Consider the following 17,407-nt stretch of genomic DNA (forward strand, 5'->3'; position numbering starts at 1 on the left):
GGCAGTAGTATTAGTATTTGATCTCCACCTCTTTGGTTTAATACCAAATGTCAGCATCAAAGGTTTCCTTAAATTAGAAAGAAGAGGAATCTTCACAAACACACATAAAAGCCCAGAGAGGACATTAACTTTTCCAAACATGTCAAATGCAGCTGTTTGTTTCTGGGAAAAGGTTGAATATGTTGTTGTGAAATATAACTAGGCCTAAAGGTAACAAACATGACAAAAGACAATAAAATGTGATTGTATACTAAAGGATGGATATTTTCTCCCAGGTTTCTGTACATCCATTATGTACATCTTTGTGTAATGTGCAACAGTTTTGTAATTTTGCAGACAATAATGTATGTGCTAATTTGAGTTTGTATGGATATTTGAGTGTGTTTTGATATTTCATTTTAGAGGATAAAAATGATGCACTCTATATTACCTGCGGTCCTTGCTTTGGTTCTATTGTGATCTGGCTCCCCCCCGTGGCGATACGGTGGTATTGCTGGTTCTGTGTTCAGTCGCGTCATTTTGTCCTTTTCGCCGTTTGTTGATTACATCCTTTCTCCCCCGAACTCCACTTGTTTAATTATTGGGTCAATTCACCTAAAGTATTATATAAGGAGACCAAAAATGGATAAAGTCTCTGATGAAAAAGGAATTTACAACATAACCGGGTTTTTAGACTTTGATTTTTAAATCAAGTCACACAGTTTAAATTGATGAACTAACATCGTTTTCCGAGGTCGTTACTGTTCCACTCTTTACAGTTTATTCATTTAAAATGAAAACATTTAGGGTCAAAACCCCGAAACACCCAATCCTCTTCCGTAGACTGACACAGAAAAATAGAATAAAAAAGACATACATAGACACAAGGAAGAAAAGAAGTGAGGAAACATAAAAGATACACAGGAAAGGATCTTTCTTTTTTTTACTACACCCTGAAAATATATGTGACGCTACAGGGACGTACAGGGTAATCGAAAGCTAATTGACGGTATGTCCGTTTACGCAACTTCTTTCTAAAATCCAGTCCGGAGCTTTTCTGTCCCGGGAACCATAAACGCAGCACGCGGCGTGCGCAGGTCCGTGCCTAATCGCGTGTCGTGGCTTTTCGTGATCCCCAGATCATGCTGTCATCTGTGGGTGGAGGCAGCCCGCAGCGCACCGTCCCGCTCCGAGGCTGAGTCCGCAGCAGGCAGCGGCGCCAGCATGGACCTGCAGGCGCTCATCGCGCACATGGAGACGGGGGAGCAGGACGCGGTCCTGGCGGCGCTGTTGGGCTTCAACAGGGAGGTGAGGATGCGGGGCCGGGGATGCGGGGCAGAGGGTGCAGGGCCCGCGTGCGCCCTTCTGGCGCCTTTAATCTGCACTAGAATTGAGACACTGAAGGTTTCAAGACTTTGATGACGGGTGGAACCGGCTCTCTTCGTGTGTTGGGGTGGTGGTGGTGGTGGTGGGGGGTGTCACGTGATCCGGCTGGATGAAGTGTCTGCATGGATCCAAAATGTTCAGTCAACGCGTGACTCCAGCTGCGGTGATGGGAGCCGGGAGGACCTGGAGGAGGCCACATGACTCCTGCTGTGGATGTGAGGAGATCTGATGGGGGGGGGGTCACAGGATATCTCTTATGAAATCTGGCACATGATCAGTGACGTCATCAGATCACATCAAAGATTCGGTGGTGCCTTTTAGGTCGGAAGCTCCTTTGGATTCTTCTGTGACTCCCTGACTTCCCCCCCTCCAGGCTGTGAGGAGCCATGGAGGAGGTGCCATCGTCAGCAGGGGGAAATGTGCAGATCTCCTTAATATATGAGGGCTTTGGGAGGTATGACCTGAAAACAGGAAGGTTTTCACTAACTGATGACAGAGTGAGGAGCTGTTCTTGCCCTGGGGACCCGCAGTCTGAGCTGAGAGCTTTGTGGACGTTTTAGACTTCAGTCTGAAAGCTGAATTGTGGACCAATGCCTGAACCTGGACCTTCAGCCAGATACTGAAGCTGATCTTGGAGTCAAATAGGATTAAATTCTCTGATCTACAAATAGTCCCACTGCAGAGCTGTTTATGGAGCTAAAGAGCTCTGGGGATGAGGAGCTTAGCATTAGAGGAGCATCCGCCACAGAAAAAGGAGCAGGGCGGAGGGCATCCCAGAGACCCCCTGAAATCATGACGACTCCCCACAACCTCCCTGGAGCAAGAAAGGGGTTTTCTCCATTGACTGTATATGAGAACTGGATGGAGTGACTCCTCCCCCTTGGAGTTCCAAACAGGAAGTACCTGCTGGCTCCAAGAGGCCAGAATCCCATAGACCTCAATAGAGAAATAAACGGCTGAAATCAGTCATTCAATTGATCAGAATAGACATTTTTGATCTGATTCGTTTTTTTTAAACATCTTCTTTTTAATCCTCATGTTTTTCATGGCATTTTTTTCTTTATTGCAAGTTATTTAAATTATAAACTGACCAATCAGATGCCTGAATAAAAGCAAGTGGTCCAACAAATGAAACGTTTGATTGAAAGGCCACACCCCCACACTTTCAAGTCTGGGGGTGTGGCCTTTCAACAAGCTCACTCCTGATTGGTGAGACTGGCTTGGACCAATCATTGCCTACTGACATCGTCTGCTTCCAACATGCCGGTCTCTGTATCCAAAAAAGGGCCACTGAATTGACTTCACTCCGCTGGAGCCGGAACTTTGTCACTTTGTGGGGAAACAGCGGCAACAGAAAGCCAGAAGGCACAAAGACAAACCGCTGATGTGAACCGCAGAACTTTGCTGTGAAACTTGGTTTTGTAGAAACATGTTGACCATTGAAGCTACATAAACCTTGTTCCTCTACTCTGTTTCCTTTCAGGTGAAATGTTTTGTGTTGTCTCTTTGGATGGAGGAGACTGTACCTCTTTGCTTTGACCAGCCTGTCTGCCAGTCTGTTGTACAAGAACTGAAATCTCCAACTAGATCAGGGGGGTCAAACTCCTTTTCACTGAGGGCCACATCAGCATAAAGCTGATCTCAAAGGGCCAGATATAACTTATACATGTAACTAAATGAAATGAAAAATAAATGTAACTACTCCTTAATGCTAAATACCTCATTATTTATTTATTATAACTTTTTAAAGTGACAATTACAGTTGTATAGAAAACATTTGTTTGCTTGTTACTTTAGCACCTTAATCCATTTAAATTTTATTTGCTTATTAAAACCCACATAACTCCATTAATGAAGGATCAAACTGTCTGAGTGAATAAAGACAAATAACATAAAACTGAGCCAGAAAGAACATTTATGACACGTGTAACATTTTACCAAAAAAGCTGCACACAGCCTTGTATCCAACTGATGGTTTGATGACAACAATATGTCTGCAAACACACATAAGACCTGCAAACAATGCATAATTACAACTGCAGCCACACATAAATAATATGTAATTAACTAAAAAAAAATTATATTTTAAGGAGTTAAAAACTTTTATGCTCTTGCAGGCCACATAAAATGACATGACGGGCCACATTCGGCCTTGAGTTTGCCACATGTGACCTAGATGGTCAATGTGTCTATGGGCAGGACACAACCCCCCCCCCCTGCTCTCAACAATTTTTGAAGTTGTTTTGGATGAAACCATTTCTGAAATGCTGTTTTGTGTTCTTCTGTCTTTCAGATGAGCCAGTGCTTTACATTTAGCAGAGCAGAGGAGCAGGACAGAGAGGTAGTCCAAACACTGAGCCGTTAGCCGTTCCTGCTTTCTAATAGACATTCAGGAAATGTTCACATTCTGGGATTAAACACTTATTTAAAAACATTTTAAAGCACTTGTTTGGATTTTTGGGTGTAAAATTAGTTACCTTTAAGTGCAAAAACTATTTCTAAAGTGATGTCAGCTTTACACCAAATCTTCCAATAGAATCCTTTGCCTCTCCTCCGTTCTCTTGTGCTTTAGAAAGAAAAGCAATGAAAAAGGAAAAAGTGATTTGTGAGCAGAAACGGCATAAACACCGCTGCAGAAAAGACTTTGTGCCTCCTCTGAGCTTTATAAATGTAAAGTTTGTCCCACTTGAGGTATTGTGGCCATCAAACTAAATGGAGGCTGTCTTAGGCTGTCTGAGCCAATGTGAACTCGTGTCTGTTCTGGTGTAAAAACTTCTGCTCCTCCACTGTTTGTCACTGCTGTCAGTGAGAGTTTCTCCACTGCCTTGTACAGCATTTGGACCCATTGAATAATGTTCTAGCATTATTGACTTGTAAAGATCATGAAACTGCACCTTCCTCAGGTTCTAGTCCAGATCTTTACGACAATGTTTCAGAACATTGAGATTTCTGCAGGTCCGTTCTGAGCTGGACCTGCTGTTGTGTTTGGATCATTGTTCTGCTGCAGAAGTGAAGACCTCATGAACGGATGGAGGTCACACAGGATTTTCTTGATGAGAACAGAAGAAAAAAACAGAAAATCAGTTAAGCGCAACCAATACAGACCATCACACTACCACTGCCATGTCCAACTCTTGCTTTGATGTTCTCCTCGTTTGATCTCTCCCCCCGGGGGGGGGGGGGGGGGGGGGGGGGTTGGAGACACAGCAGCATAGGGACCATTTGGTTGGTGGCTTAACCCCTCCAATCCAACCCCTTAATTTCCATGGTTTTGAACTCACAACCCTCCACTCTCGGACCAGACACTTGAGCACAAGGCCACTGAGCTGGTAAATGATGTTTGTTTTGATGATTGCAACCCTTAAAGTGCGACAAACATGCAATAAGGGAAGAGACAGTCCTGTGCACACTTTGATGGTTGGACTAAAGCTCACTCCGAAAAAGCAACTTTGAATTTCTAAATGAAGACATTTAAAAAGTAACATGAAGCAATTGCCTTATATACAGGACTGAAAACTCATCCATCCACCCATCCATCCATCCATCCCCCCTCCATCCCTCCATCCACCCATCCCTCCCTCCCTCCCTCCGTCCATCCATCCATCTTTTCCACCATTCAACCATCCAAATCTGTCAATCTTTTAGTCAGTTTCTCTTTTTTTCTTCTTTCATCCATCCAAACATTCATCTTTTCATCCATTCTGACCTAACTGACCCTAGTGTAGCTTTGGCCTTTGTTCTGTCATTGAAAGACTCTTTAAGTTGCACACTAAGTCAGAATGGATCACACAGAATCTTCTAGATATCTAAGGACGAGGATCACCTTAGTTTAGTAGATCTTTTTTTTAACTTAAAATATTTTCTGTGAATGTATCTGCCTAAATCTAAGATTTAATGGGTTCAATTAGTAACTTAAACTGATCTCTGTATGAAAACGTGCTTACGTATTTTTGTTTCTTTCTGCACAGCATCTGGGCGAGCTGCTGGTTGGTTTTCTTAACAGGGATCTGCAGCCTTCCTGTCTGCTGGCCTGTTTAGAAACAGTTCGCATTTTGTCCAGAGACAAACGTTGTGTGGATCCTTTCATCAGCCGCTCAGCCATGTCCACTCTAGCCAGGTATGCTGGCATAGCCACGGCTCAGACTGCTGCCGACAGCCAGCCAGGAGAGGGCAAACGTAAGTGTCTGTGTTCACTGGTTGGTTGTGTCTGAGTCAAAACCATGGTGCTTCTGCTTGATACGTTTTCCACTACTACTAGCCTGTTCTGTTCCGATGGAAGGTGATGGGTCTCTGGAGACCTCTCTTGATTGCTTAAATAACTTTTAATTTGAAGGGCAGTGATGTTTGTGATCATGTCAATGAAGGAACACTAAGAACCATAAAGGCTTGAGTCCACAACACTTAATGTCTCGTTATCAGAATCTAAAAAAACACAGATGTCGACGCTGTTGTAGGAAAATGCACCACTGATGCATCAATGACATCATAACCATTCCAGGGTTATTCCAAATCCCATTTTTTTGGCGGGGGAAGTTAAGGAAGAATGAAGACCGACCCATAAATTGATGCAATATTTAAAACAGCCACTGTGTTTGTGTACATGCCAGCTTCAGTCCAAGAACCCCCCCCACACTGGGGAAGTCATTGTCTCGCCACGAGGAGCTGACACCAAACACCACATTAATGCAGGCTTAGACAGTGTTCAACCCTTCTTGAGAAGATTGGTTCCAGAGCAGTTCCAGCATTTTCCCAGCCAGTGACGTGACATTTCGTGTTTCATTTGCCATTCATGGTAACCAACTTTTCACCACGGCATGATGCTTATTGCACCCCAATTCCAAGGCCCCTCTTGTAGGACGTGACCGGCTGAGATGGGGGCTCACGAGTAAGCCCACACCAACCCCCCGCCTCTCACCTTGAGCAACTCCAGAGTGGTAGAGAGTCCAACCCCTCTCTAAGGACTGAGTTTCAGAGCCCAGGCTATGTGTGAAGGCGAGCCCGACTATATCTACACAGTATCTCCGAACCTCTCACACCAGCTCAGGCTCCTTCCCTCCCAGAGAGAGGACGTTCCATGTCCCAAAAGCCAAGTTCCATGACCGGGGTTTGGGTCACCGAGACACCTGCCCTCGACTGCCACATTGCACCGGCCCCTTTTGAGGTCTCCAACGGGTGGTGGGCCCATGGGAGAGTGGTCCCACGTCGCTACTTCGGCTGAGTCCGGTCACTAGGCGCTCGCCTGCGAGCCCCAGGCCTAGCCCCAGAGTGGGCCAATCCGGGCGACGTAATCGGGTTCTTGGTCTTTCTTTTCATCAGAGGCTTCTGGACCGCTCTTTGTCTGGCTCGTCACCCAGGACCTGTCTGCCATGAGAGACCCTACCAGGGGTTCAAGCCCCAGACAGCTTAGCTCCTAGGATCACTCGAGCTCTCAAACTCCCCCAATATGTTAAGGTGGCAGTTCACGGGGGAGAAAAACTAGCTTTTCAAAATTTTTACTTAAAAAAATCATGTGTAATACTTTTGTTTCTTTTTTTTTACCAGTGATTGTTCCCCCAGAAACATAACTTATGGAACCATCGCAGTGACAGTTGTACACCAATTTAGAGCTCTGGACATTTTTAGAGCTGAACCCCTGCATCATTTTTAGCAATAAGTTCATTTCTTGGTGTGTGACGTCCTGTGTGTGTCTTTGTGAAACGGATCAGAGAAAACGTGTTATTGTGAAAATCAGAAAACATTAAAAACTAAATCATAGAACTCATCACTGGAATTTTCCTAATTTTGTGTAGCACCAACAGTAGAAATCCTTGAAAAACCTCAATACTTTCATAAACAAATGATCCATAGTTCATTCATGATCTCATAAAGTGCAGCTGTTTTCCTGCATTACCTGTGTCTTTATGTCGAATACTGACACAAACTAAACCACAGGCAGATGTAGAAAATACATTTATATAGAAAATAAAGACGACTCATCAAAATGTCTGCAATAGTTCATAAAGAATGACATCATTAGCATAAGCTGAGTCATCTAAAGGCACCGATGATCCAGGTGTTGAGCAATCCAGGCTGCGCTCTGTGCGCCCTCCACCCCTCCACACATTTGCGGCGCCTTCTTAAAGACAGAAGCGCGTGCAGCTGCAGGGGCGCCAATACACAGGTTCCAGGCTGCTTTTTCTTTTCTTACTAGCACTGAGCTGCCGCTCCCCCTTAAATTTGCCCGTATGGCCCGTGCCTGAAGCCGCCACTAAACCCTCTGACTCCCTTGCATGCCAGGGAGGGTGATCGTATATTCCTCTGCATGAATGTTTCTGGCTGTTTCACAACTATTTAGATTTGGAGTCATTTTTCATCTGTTTTCTTTCTAGTAGAGGATAAAGGGGGAGATGAGGAAGGGGAAGCAGATACGCTCAGAGCTGCAGAGAAGGAAGCCTCTCCTCCTGCAGAGAACCCTGATCTGGAGGTGATTGTCGAGGCTCTCAAGTCCATCTGTAACATCCTGCTTCACAACGAGACTGGACAGGTGAGCCTGTCGTCAGCTCTGCAGCTCACAGCCAGCGTTTGGTTAGAGCTGAAGTGTTGATCTGATGACTGTCTGCTGTTGATGACAGGCGGTGGCGGCAGAACTGCAGCTCATGAAAGGTGTGGCAGAGAGACTGAAACACTGTCGTGATCCCACGTGGAGCTTTGAGGTATGAACCTCCTTCACACTTATTTTAATGTTAAAGTCAAACACTTTTACCAAACCATCTAAACATGAAAAGAGCATACAAATGTAGCTTCAGTGATTGTCTGTCTTGACTTCTTCTCTGAAAGCCTCCAAACAAATCCGTTCCATTTTAACAGAACACTTTCATGAGATAAAAAAAAACAAATCAGTTGATTATATTTGCTCTTTTTTCTCCCTTTAGAAACTGTCTTTGAGCAAAAACACTAAACATCGTATTTGTCTGTGCAAGGACACTTTCAGTTTAAGAAAATCCTAAAACTCTGGTAAGATTTTGTCTTTACTACAGACTGCTGTCTGGTAAGATGTACTGGCTAGAAGCAATGTGTTTGTCTTTTTGTGTTACACAAAATGTGAGTCATTTACTTCTGAATGACTCGTGGATTGATGCAAAGAGAAACAGACCTCTCCTGAAAAAAGCAGCAGAACTACAATGGATGAAGAAAACATCAGTGAAACTTTGAAAGTTCTTTGGAGAGCGGTCTCTCAGCCCAGAAACCGAGTGACGTTCAAACGTTTTGCACCGAGGGCCAGATTTGGTGAGGTGAAAATGAGTGATGGTCAACCTTTTGGCCTAACATTCTTCGAACTATTTTAATAGCATTAAATGCAAATGAACTACTTAATGAACATATGTTCATAATTCACATACAATACAAATATATCTAAATCCATTTTTACATTCCTTATTTGTCACACCATTCGTTTCCAGTTAGCTTGTCGCTGATGGCATCTCAGGTAGCTCTTCTTGATATTGAAAACAGCCATAGTCTCTTGGCATATTTGACAGACGCAGTTGTTTCATATTTCACTAAAAAAAAAAGCCCATGTCTTGGACTTATCCTGGTGGCGGTGGTTCTCACTGTCAACTTTTCCTTTCATTTAAAGTTGACATTTTAGAGGTGAGCTTGAAAGAGTCACAGAAGGACAGTGTTGCCATGGTTTTACATGTAGTTAGGCCAATCACAATCAGGAAATCCCCCACAGTTTGTAGAAAATGATGGGGGCTGCATATTACTGTTTTGATGACAGGAGCCATCCGGCCGGTGGAAATTTGAACGCTGATGCATTTGGTCCATATGTTGCAGGCTAAAATAGTTCTGGTCATGTTTTGTCCTCAGACTTGCTGTTGTGCTTGTTTTCCAGGTGCGTTTCTTTGACTTGCGCCTTTGCTTCCTGCTGACCGCGCTCAGGGTGGACGTGAGGGCACAGCTGGCTCAGGAGCTTCACGGCATCAGTCTTTTGGGTAACGTGTGAAGTGTTTACTCTGCTGAGTTCTGAGCCTGTCTCTCAACATCGTCCTGCAGCTTCTGGAAATGTTACAGAGTGACAGAACTTACAGAGTCAAAGCACAGAAGAAGAGGAGGAGGAATGGATGTGATGTCAGAAAGCACCGCAGATGCTTGAGGAGCTGCAGACAACTCAGAGAGGGGGGGGGGTTACAACTCTTCACAATAGTCAGAAAAACTGCCTGTATAAATGCATTCAAGCAAAAAGCTGCTATACATTATCAAACTTGGCAGAAATGGGGGCGTAGCCTCTGACTGACAGGTGATTGTGCAGATGTCTGCTCAAGAAACATATGATTGGGCTTGTTCCCACAGCCAACAATCCAGCAACTCCTGCATGGCAGCTTATGTTGCTGTTTCAGCAGTTTGGTGCAGTTAGAGGGAACTGTTTTTGGAGTTGACTTTGGCCGGTGTGGGGTCTGTGGCTCCTCAGAGAGAGAGCAGCTGAACGTCTAATGACATCTTACTTAGTTCATTCATTTTCCATTCCCTTTTGGGGTCACAGGGCTGCTGGAGCCTATCCCGCCCACTTGTAGGCGAAGGCAGGGGATGCCCTGGACAGGTCGCCAGTCTGTCGCAGGGTGGAATGGCCACACTCACACTCACGGGGAGAACATGTCCCCCAGCTGGGACTTAAGGCAGGGCCCTTCTTGCTGTGAGGCAAGATTTTCAAATCAAAGCTAAAAACTCATCTTTTCCAAATGGCCTATTAACTTTAACATTAACCTTTTCATGTTTTTATATATTTTTTATTTAATTTTGTATTTATTTAAATTGTTGTTGTTGTTTTAAGTGTTTATTGTATTTTATACTGTATACATGCTGTGCGGCGACCTTGAGTGCCCAGAAAGGCGCCTTATAAATAAAATGTATTATTATTATTATTATTATTATTAAGAGCACTAACCACTGCACCACTGCGCCACCATGCAGTCTATCTTACTCAGTGAGATGGATTTTATCTACGCTGGAACTGGACTTCTACTGCCGATGAGGATAAATAGAGAAGCTTTTAATAGAAGATGGAAATGTGCTGAGAAAAAGATGCCTTGTTTTTTTTTACCAGGTAACCAGCTGGATGCTGCACTGGGTCTATGTTGGCCTGATCCTCTGGAGACAGCCAGGGTGGGGCTGGTAGGGGTCCCTCTCGAGGAGATGCCTCCTCTGAGCAGACAGCAGACAGAGCTAGCCATGGAGATACTGAAAATCCTCTTCAACGTCACATTTGACACAAACAGACGCAAAGTGGATGAGGTAACCACAGTAATGCCACATCAAGGCCAGTTTATCTTCTCAACATCTGAAAACCACAGCTGCAGCTTGACTATAGGTCAGCATTTCTACCTGACAAGCTTCTTCTTCTGCACGGCTGCACACAGTGCAACAGGCTGAAGATGAACCTCTGATCGGAAGATTGATATGTTGAAGTGTCCTTGGGCAAGGGACACCACCTTGCCTTTGGTGGTTGGCGCCAGTGTTTGGCAGGAGAGCCACCATCAGTGTGAATGTGACTGTAAAGTGCATTGGACCTTCAAAGAAGGTAGAAAAGCGCTATATAAGTATAGTAGGGGGGTGTATTGGCAAGAGTCTGGTGATACGATACCGATCCCAATATTGTACCGGAACACGTTTTTCTCTTTTTTTGTAAGAATTTTAATACGTCTTCTACTGTAATAAAATGGTCAAACTTAATGTATTTAATGATCACAATGTTAAGCACTGCAACTTTATCTCATACGTTGCTTTTACCCAAATTCATAGTGCTTTTATTTTGGTAACTTAAAATATAGAAAGGAAACAGTCAACATTGTCTGATTTCCACAACAAAATATATTTCAGTATAAGAAAAAAAATGGAATGAATGTGCCTTAACCAATAATGTTGGAAAAGTATGATTGAGGAAATAAAGCGCTTTTTATTTCCAATACAATATTGTTTAATGTAGCTTCTCCAGTACTTAAAGGGTTCAGGATCTGAATGGTGCTTCAAAAATAAAGGGGGGCACTAATTATTTCACGGATTAATAAAGTGTGATGATGAGGCAGCGTGACAGAATGAAGTAAAGCTGCTTTAATGTGGCTAAGATGCTTTGTTTACATGACTCTCTGCTCTGCAGCTGCAGCTCCGTTTTCTCACACGCGGTAGTAAACTAGTAACAGTCGTCACCACCATGTCGTCCTTTTTTCAGAGCGTTGGACACATCATTGTGATCCATCAGGTCTCTGAACTAGAATCTATTGCTGTGAGGTTCTGCAGAACTTTGGCCCGCTTTGCCGACAGCCTTTTGGCTGATGCTCAGTGCATTAGCTGCTGTGCAGCTGCAGTGCTTCACTCGTTCTTATCTGAGCCGCTACAAAGCACCGCAATCTGCGTTTTTATATGTTACTGGCAGCAACACGGCACATTTTTGGTTCAGTACCCATCCCAAGTAAAAACTAAGTAGTTCATGTCTCATAACAACAAGCAAGCTGCCTCTAGCTAAGGTCTTCCTGTTGTTTTGTGCGTGTAGAGCTGCTGGTGTGCTTTGCTGCCAACTAGTGGTCGGAGGGTGAAGTGGAAAACAAGAGTCAGACAATGAAGGACACTCAGAAATAAATAAATAAATATCGTCCTGACAGCATTTTGAATCAATGCTAGTATCTCCAAATGAACTATCGCGACATATTGCCGAATCTATTTTTTCTAACACCCCTAAAGTATACACCATTGACCTTTTTTATCGCTGTTATGAGCTGTTGTACAAACCCCACCTGGTTTGTCTTGAAGGACATGTTTGTCCAGTGAAAGCGGTGGTTCTATGACAGCGTTGTTGTGTGTGAAGGAAGAAGCAGCGGAATACAGACACTTGGGGGCCATACTGAGACACTGTTTGATGAGTCAAGCAGATGGAGAGGAGCGCACCGAGGAGTTTCACAGGTAATGCTCCTCCTTCCTCCTTCATTCATACAGTCACTGCTTCCTGCCTGTGATATTCCTCTCCTTCTTTTCAGTCACACAGTCAACTTGCTCGGTAATCTCCCCCTGCCTTGTCTGGATGTACTGTTGATGCCAAAGGTGCAGCAGGGCTCCATTGAGTACATGGGGGTCAACATGGATGCTGTAAAAGTGCTTCTAGACTTCATGGAGAAAAGACTTGACCGGGTAAGATGGCAACTCATGCAAAACAACCAGGAGCAATGATGGTAAGAAACAACCCCACGAGTCCAAGTTAACACTACAGGTAGTCAATGTTTGACTCTATGACCCATGCAGACCATGACAAGACTTTCTTTTTTGGATGTAGCCATCTTGATGTTGAAAATAAGCATTCTTATTTTTAGTGAAGAAGCCAAACACTGTTGAGTGAGTCCATCCATTCAATTCAATTCAATTCAATTCAATTCAATTCAATTCAATTCAATTTTATTTGTATAGCCCAAAATCACAACAGCAGTCGTCTCGATGGACTTCGAAGTGAGACATGAACTCAAAAGGATCATGAATATAGGAAAATACTAAATGAACTAACAAACTGACTAAGCTATACTGGCATCCCTGCCCTTAGACCCCCCTTCGCGCCAGGTGTAGGAGCAGGAGCACAGACGAGGTACACGGTCAGGAACAGGAGCACGGATGAGCCAACTGGAGTCTGGAAGGACTCCCACTCCCCAGTGGGAGAGGGAAAGAGGGACAATACATGAATCGCACTGCACCAAACAGAGGGAACTAAATGATGAAAAATGATCAAAAATAGAGAAGAGAGGAAGGGTAGAAGTAGATGAGAAAAGAGGACAGAACCCCAGTGCACCATAGTTACCCCAGCTTCAACTTCTAGCAGCCTTTAAAAATAAACTGTTATTGTTATTAAGTTTAATTTAAACACATTAAAATTAAGTTAAATAATCTCTGAATACTAACTAGTCTGATAAGAAGCCTGTGCAAAGTTTAGTCTTTATTTGTTCATCCATCCATCCATCCACAGATCTGCATGTCCATCCATCTTCCAGCCATCCATCCCTCTCTTTCATCCATCCATCCATCCCTCTGACGGTAGAAATGCTGCCTGTAGTCAAACATCCGTATGTCTGTCCATAGATCCATCCGTCCATTTGTCTATCCACTCCTCCACCCACCTTTTTACTTACCTATCTTCTGTAGTATAAAATGCCTGGTGATGGGTGCTTGTGTAGCTCAGGGACTTTCTTGTGGCTGACATGAATCCAGGTGGTGCCCTCAGCCATTTCGAATGTGGTTTGGATGGCTGGAAGCACCTAGACTGGACCATGTCACAGATGAGCCATCTTGTCTTCCTTACAACACTGTAATGCAGCATCGTCACAGAAGGGAGGGGAGCAGTCAGCTGATGGCCCCGTGCTCAGAGTGGGAACTCTGCCCAACAGGACTGGACTGTTTTCTCAGCATCATTTCACTTTCAAGCTTTCATTTTCTCCTCCCACTGCACTCCCACATGGGGGAGGAATTGCACCGTGCCTGTTGGTGACTATTTCCAGAAATGCCCCCACCTGCTCCAGTGCTGTGTTGGCAAAGTGGGAGTTATTGTACGGCTGATTTTGTTGGGAATTCTCCATCTGGGATTTATGTCTGCTGGCAGAGGCTTCAGTATTCCAGTGTGCAGCCAGAGCTCCAATAGTGCTTTGATTCTCTGGTCTTTGCCTGCTGTCTCCACTCCTCATCAGCTTGTTTGCTCTGGCCTGGTCTGCTGACATTTCTCTGCTCCCCCTGCTTCTCCACCAGGCTCTTGTTGCTCGCCTTTCTCCTTCCAGAGGTTTTACTTCTGGCACATTTTCATGACATGGAGAACTGTTTGAGCACTGACTTATAAAACTTTGTCCACAACTGTGGAAGCAGAGCCTGGCAGTTCTAGAGTCACTGGTTCAATTCCCATAGTTGGGTTTTCTGGGTTGGATTAATCTGCAAAGCAACTTGTGTTAAAAATGTTTCTATAGACTTTACTGCAGTTTGTAGGTATTATATTTGTGCTATGAAGATAAATATCAGTGAAGAAACTGTGAGTGTATGGAGCAGAAAAGTACAACGTTCCCTCAGTGCAGCATCACAATCCAACAAGAGTGAAGAGTGAGGCGACCGGCCCACCTTGAGTAAGGTGGTCGTTCTGCCGTGATGAGCAAGAGGATCTTGGATTGGTTCTCATGTGGTGTAGAGTTTATTAATACTTCCCAACATGCTGCAGCAGAATTCTGTCATGGGCCTTTAAATGTTTCATGCCAGAGTCCGCAGCTCTGTGAATCCACCAAAGCAGGGCTGGCGAGCCCCTCAGCAGATCTGCCACACGAGGAGGACGAGGAGGAAAAATGCTTTTTCACTTTGAGGATCACCATTTGTGCATGACCTTAAACTGAAGGAACTGGAGTCCAGCATTAGCAGAACTCAAGCAAATGCTGCTGAAATGTTTTCCCAAACAGCAGCTAATGTCGTATTTGAAAATTAATCAGAGATTTAATTGACAAGAAATGTCTAGTAGGACTAGAAGTGACAGAGAGAGCCATCAAATGCTATGTTAGTGTTGTAAACCGTCTTCGTGTGCCTTTTAAAGCCCGATCCAAATAATATTTATTATTATTATTAGTGTTGTTTTGCGTCTCATGCTGGTCCTTTCAGGGCCACAAGCTGAAGGAGACTCTCCTCCCGTCTCTAAACCTGCTGACCGAGAGCGCCCGCATCCACCGCGAGACCAGGAAGTTCCTGCGCTCCAAGGTGAGTGCCCGTTGGACTGACAGGAAATGCATGCACGCTCGCATTCCCACGTGTGTGCGTGTGCTCGCAGGTGCTGCCCCCCCTCCGCGATGTCAAAAACCGTCCAGAAGTGGGAAACACTCTGAGGAACAAAATCGTCCGCCTCATGACGCACATCGACACCGACGTGAAAGACTGCGCTGCTGAGTTCCTCTTTGTCCTCTGCAAGGAGAGCGGTGAGAGCCTCTTCCTCGCTGAAGCTGCATCTCCAGCCTGAAGATCTAACCTGGCGTTCCCGCCAGCGCACGCCTCTGCTGCTCTGCAGAGACTCGGCCTCCTGAGTGGAAAGACACGTCCCCTTTTTTTGTATCACAAACATGATCAGACACGTTGGTTAGAAAGATTTCACTCTTTTATCTGCATCAAAGATCCAAACAGACGGATTTTGATCCCATTAGAGGCTGGTGGCATCAGCGTTGTAAAAACATTTCACTGCTTCTTTAGCTGTCAGTTGTCTTCCATACTAACACTTTGCCTGTCTAGTTTCAAGGTTCATCAAGTACACGGGATACGGGAATGCTGCCGGCCTGCTGGCTGCCAGAGGACTGCTGAGAGGAGGCAGAGACTCCGGCATCTACTCTGAAGATGAAGACTCTGAGACGGAGGAGTACAGAGAGGCCAAGGCCCAGTCAGTACCAGAATACTGCGGTACCACCTTCTGACGGAGAAAAGCTCCTTTTCCAAAAGTCTCAGCAGTTTAACCCTTCTGCTATCCTAGGCACTTTAACATGGGGAGTTGGGTCATCTAGACCCACTAGACAGTGCTCTGAACCTTTTATCTTCAATGATTTGTGATCTTCACTGGTGTCCATGGATTACATGAAATCTTTCAACTTCATTGGCAACTGTAATTGTCACTTTAAAAAGTTATAATAAATAAATAATGAGGTATTTAGCATTAAGGAGTAGTTACATTTATTTTTCATTACATTTAGTTACATGTATAAGTTATATCTGGCCCTTTGAGGACAACCACTATGCTGATGTGGCCCTTAGTGAAAATGAGTTTGACACCCCTAAAAGACTCCTGTTTTTTACTGGAGTCTTTGCTTCTGGTCCTGAACGTCCAGAGAAACCGAGTCTGACAGCTTTTCTTTGGCCTCCAGCATAAACCCCATCACAGGAGTTGTGGAGGAGGAGCAGCCCAATCCCATGGAGGGAATGTCGGAGGAGCAAAAGGAGTACGAGGCCATGAAGCTGGTCAGCATGTTCAACAAACTGTCCAGGTGTGTCAAACAGACCCCCTCCCACAGAGGAGCCTGTCATGGCGACATGCTTTCATATGGACTCCTGCTGATAAATGACCCCCCCTCCCCTTCATGCGGTCTGCTTTGCTTCCCCCTTCCTGCAGGGGAAACCTTATCCAGCCCATGCAGCTCAGCATGGATGGGACCATGAGAGAGATGACCCCAGAGGATCTGAAGAATCTCTCCCACAATCCTTTGCTGCAGTCAGAAGAACGCCGGGATGCTGACAGCGATGAGGAGGACCAATGAGTCGATGAGCTGGCAGACGTTTAAATACAAAGAGGCGTCTTGATTTAGATGGTCAGGATTCCCCCTCCCCCATGGTGTGTGGTGCAGATAAAGGTTGTAGTTCTGCTGATGGGTTTACACAGAGCCCCTCCAGCTGTAGGAGTTTCTTCTCTCCTGAAACCGGTGGGAGCTCCTGGGAGACAGGTGCTCTTTATGGATCAGCTGTTCCCTGGGAGGAGTCCAACCACAAACAGACCACACCTCTTTAGAAATCACCCACGCTTCAATCCCCGTCTCTGTCTGCCGTTAGTATTATCTTTGCAAGTGTTTGTGTGTTCAGGTTTCTGTTGTCGGGCCCAGCCTACGGTGAGGAACAGGACTGCAGCTCTGGAGCTGTGACAAACCGAGGACCGCTGTCTTTAGTCTTTGACGCTGAATTACTGATTTCTTTTTCAGAGAAAATTCTATGATCAAGATGAATATATTTTTAGGAGACGTATTCTGATGCAGGGCTTTGTGCTAAAGCCACATGTAAGCTAAGCTGCTTTGTATTGTTCTTGTGCAGATGAGAATAAAGTTCATGTAAGGCGTGTCTGCTCTTCATTTTGACACTGCTGGGTGATGCTGGGGGGGCTCAGCAGTGACCAACATGATCTTTTCATCCTTTCGAGGGCTGACGTCTGAGATTTTACAAATCAAGTTTCAGGAAAAAAGGTTGTTTCTGCTCCAGAAACCCCCTCAGGCCATTACCGGGTCTTCATTGGCCTCTGGCCTTTCTGCAGAAGTCACAGACTCAC

The 17,407-nt window shown here is 44.8% G+C and overlaps 1 protein-coding gene across 4 annotated transcripts; it reads left to right on the forward strand.

The window, feature by feature from the left end:
• The first annotated feature begins 886 nt into the window (after positions 1–886).
• ric8a (RIC8 guanine nucleotide exchange factor A) lies at positions 887–17,200 on the forward strand. 4 transcript variants are annotated; one of them, XM_078948329.1, is made up of 15 exons: positions 887–988; positions 1,119–1,287; positions 3,659–3,706; positions 5,334–5,541; positions 7,734–7,888; positions 7,977–8,057; positions 9,239–9,338; positions 10,448–10,635; positions 12,203–12,297; positions 12,372–12,522; positions 15,001–15,096; positions 15,167–15,311; positions 15,619–15,763; positions 16,242–16,361; positions 16,487–17,200. In XM_078948329.1, exons 2-15 carry the CDS (start codon positions 1,204–1,206, stop codon positions 16,629–16,631), a joined length of 1,761 nt encoding a protein of 586 aa, XP_078804455.1. In that variant the 5' UTR covers positions 887–988; positions 1,119–1,203; the 3' UTR covers positions 16,632–17,200. The 4 variants fall into 4 exon arrangements, with proteins under 4 accessions (XP_078804455.1, XP_011471124.1, XP_011471125.1 ...); XM_011472822.3 differs by lacking the exon at positions 887–988 and having other exon boundaries at positions 1,033–1,287; XM_011472823.3 differs by lacking the exon at positions 887–988 and having other exon boundaries at positions 1,037–1,287; positions 7,737–7,888.
• Positions 17,201–17,407: the final 207 nt, after the last annotated feature.

This window comes from Oryzias latipes, chromosome 6 (assembly GCF_053564925.1).
Source record: "Oryzias latipes strain Hd-rR chromosome 6, Olatipes_Hd-rR_3.1".
Lineage (NCBI taxonomy): Eukaryota > Metazoa > Chordata > Actinopteri > Beloniformes > Adrianichthyidae > Oryzias > Oryzias latipes.

What these genes read in the sequence shown, in the direction of transcription:
- ric8a (XM_078948329.1), top strand. Translation starts at nt 1,204, where the DNA reads ATGGACCTGCAGGCGCTCATCGCGCACATGGAGACGGGGGAGCAGGAC. An exon ending in ACAGACGCAAAGTGGATGAG is followed by an intron (nt 10,636 to 12,202) that starts GTAACCACAGTA and finishes TTGTGTGTGAAG; the next exon opens with GAAGAAGCAGCGGAATACAG. An exon ending in CGCACCGAGGAGTTTCACAG is followed by an intron (nt 12,298 to 12,371) that starts GTAATGCTCCTC and finishes CCTTCTTTTCAG; the next exon opens with TCACACAGTCAACTTGCTCG.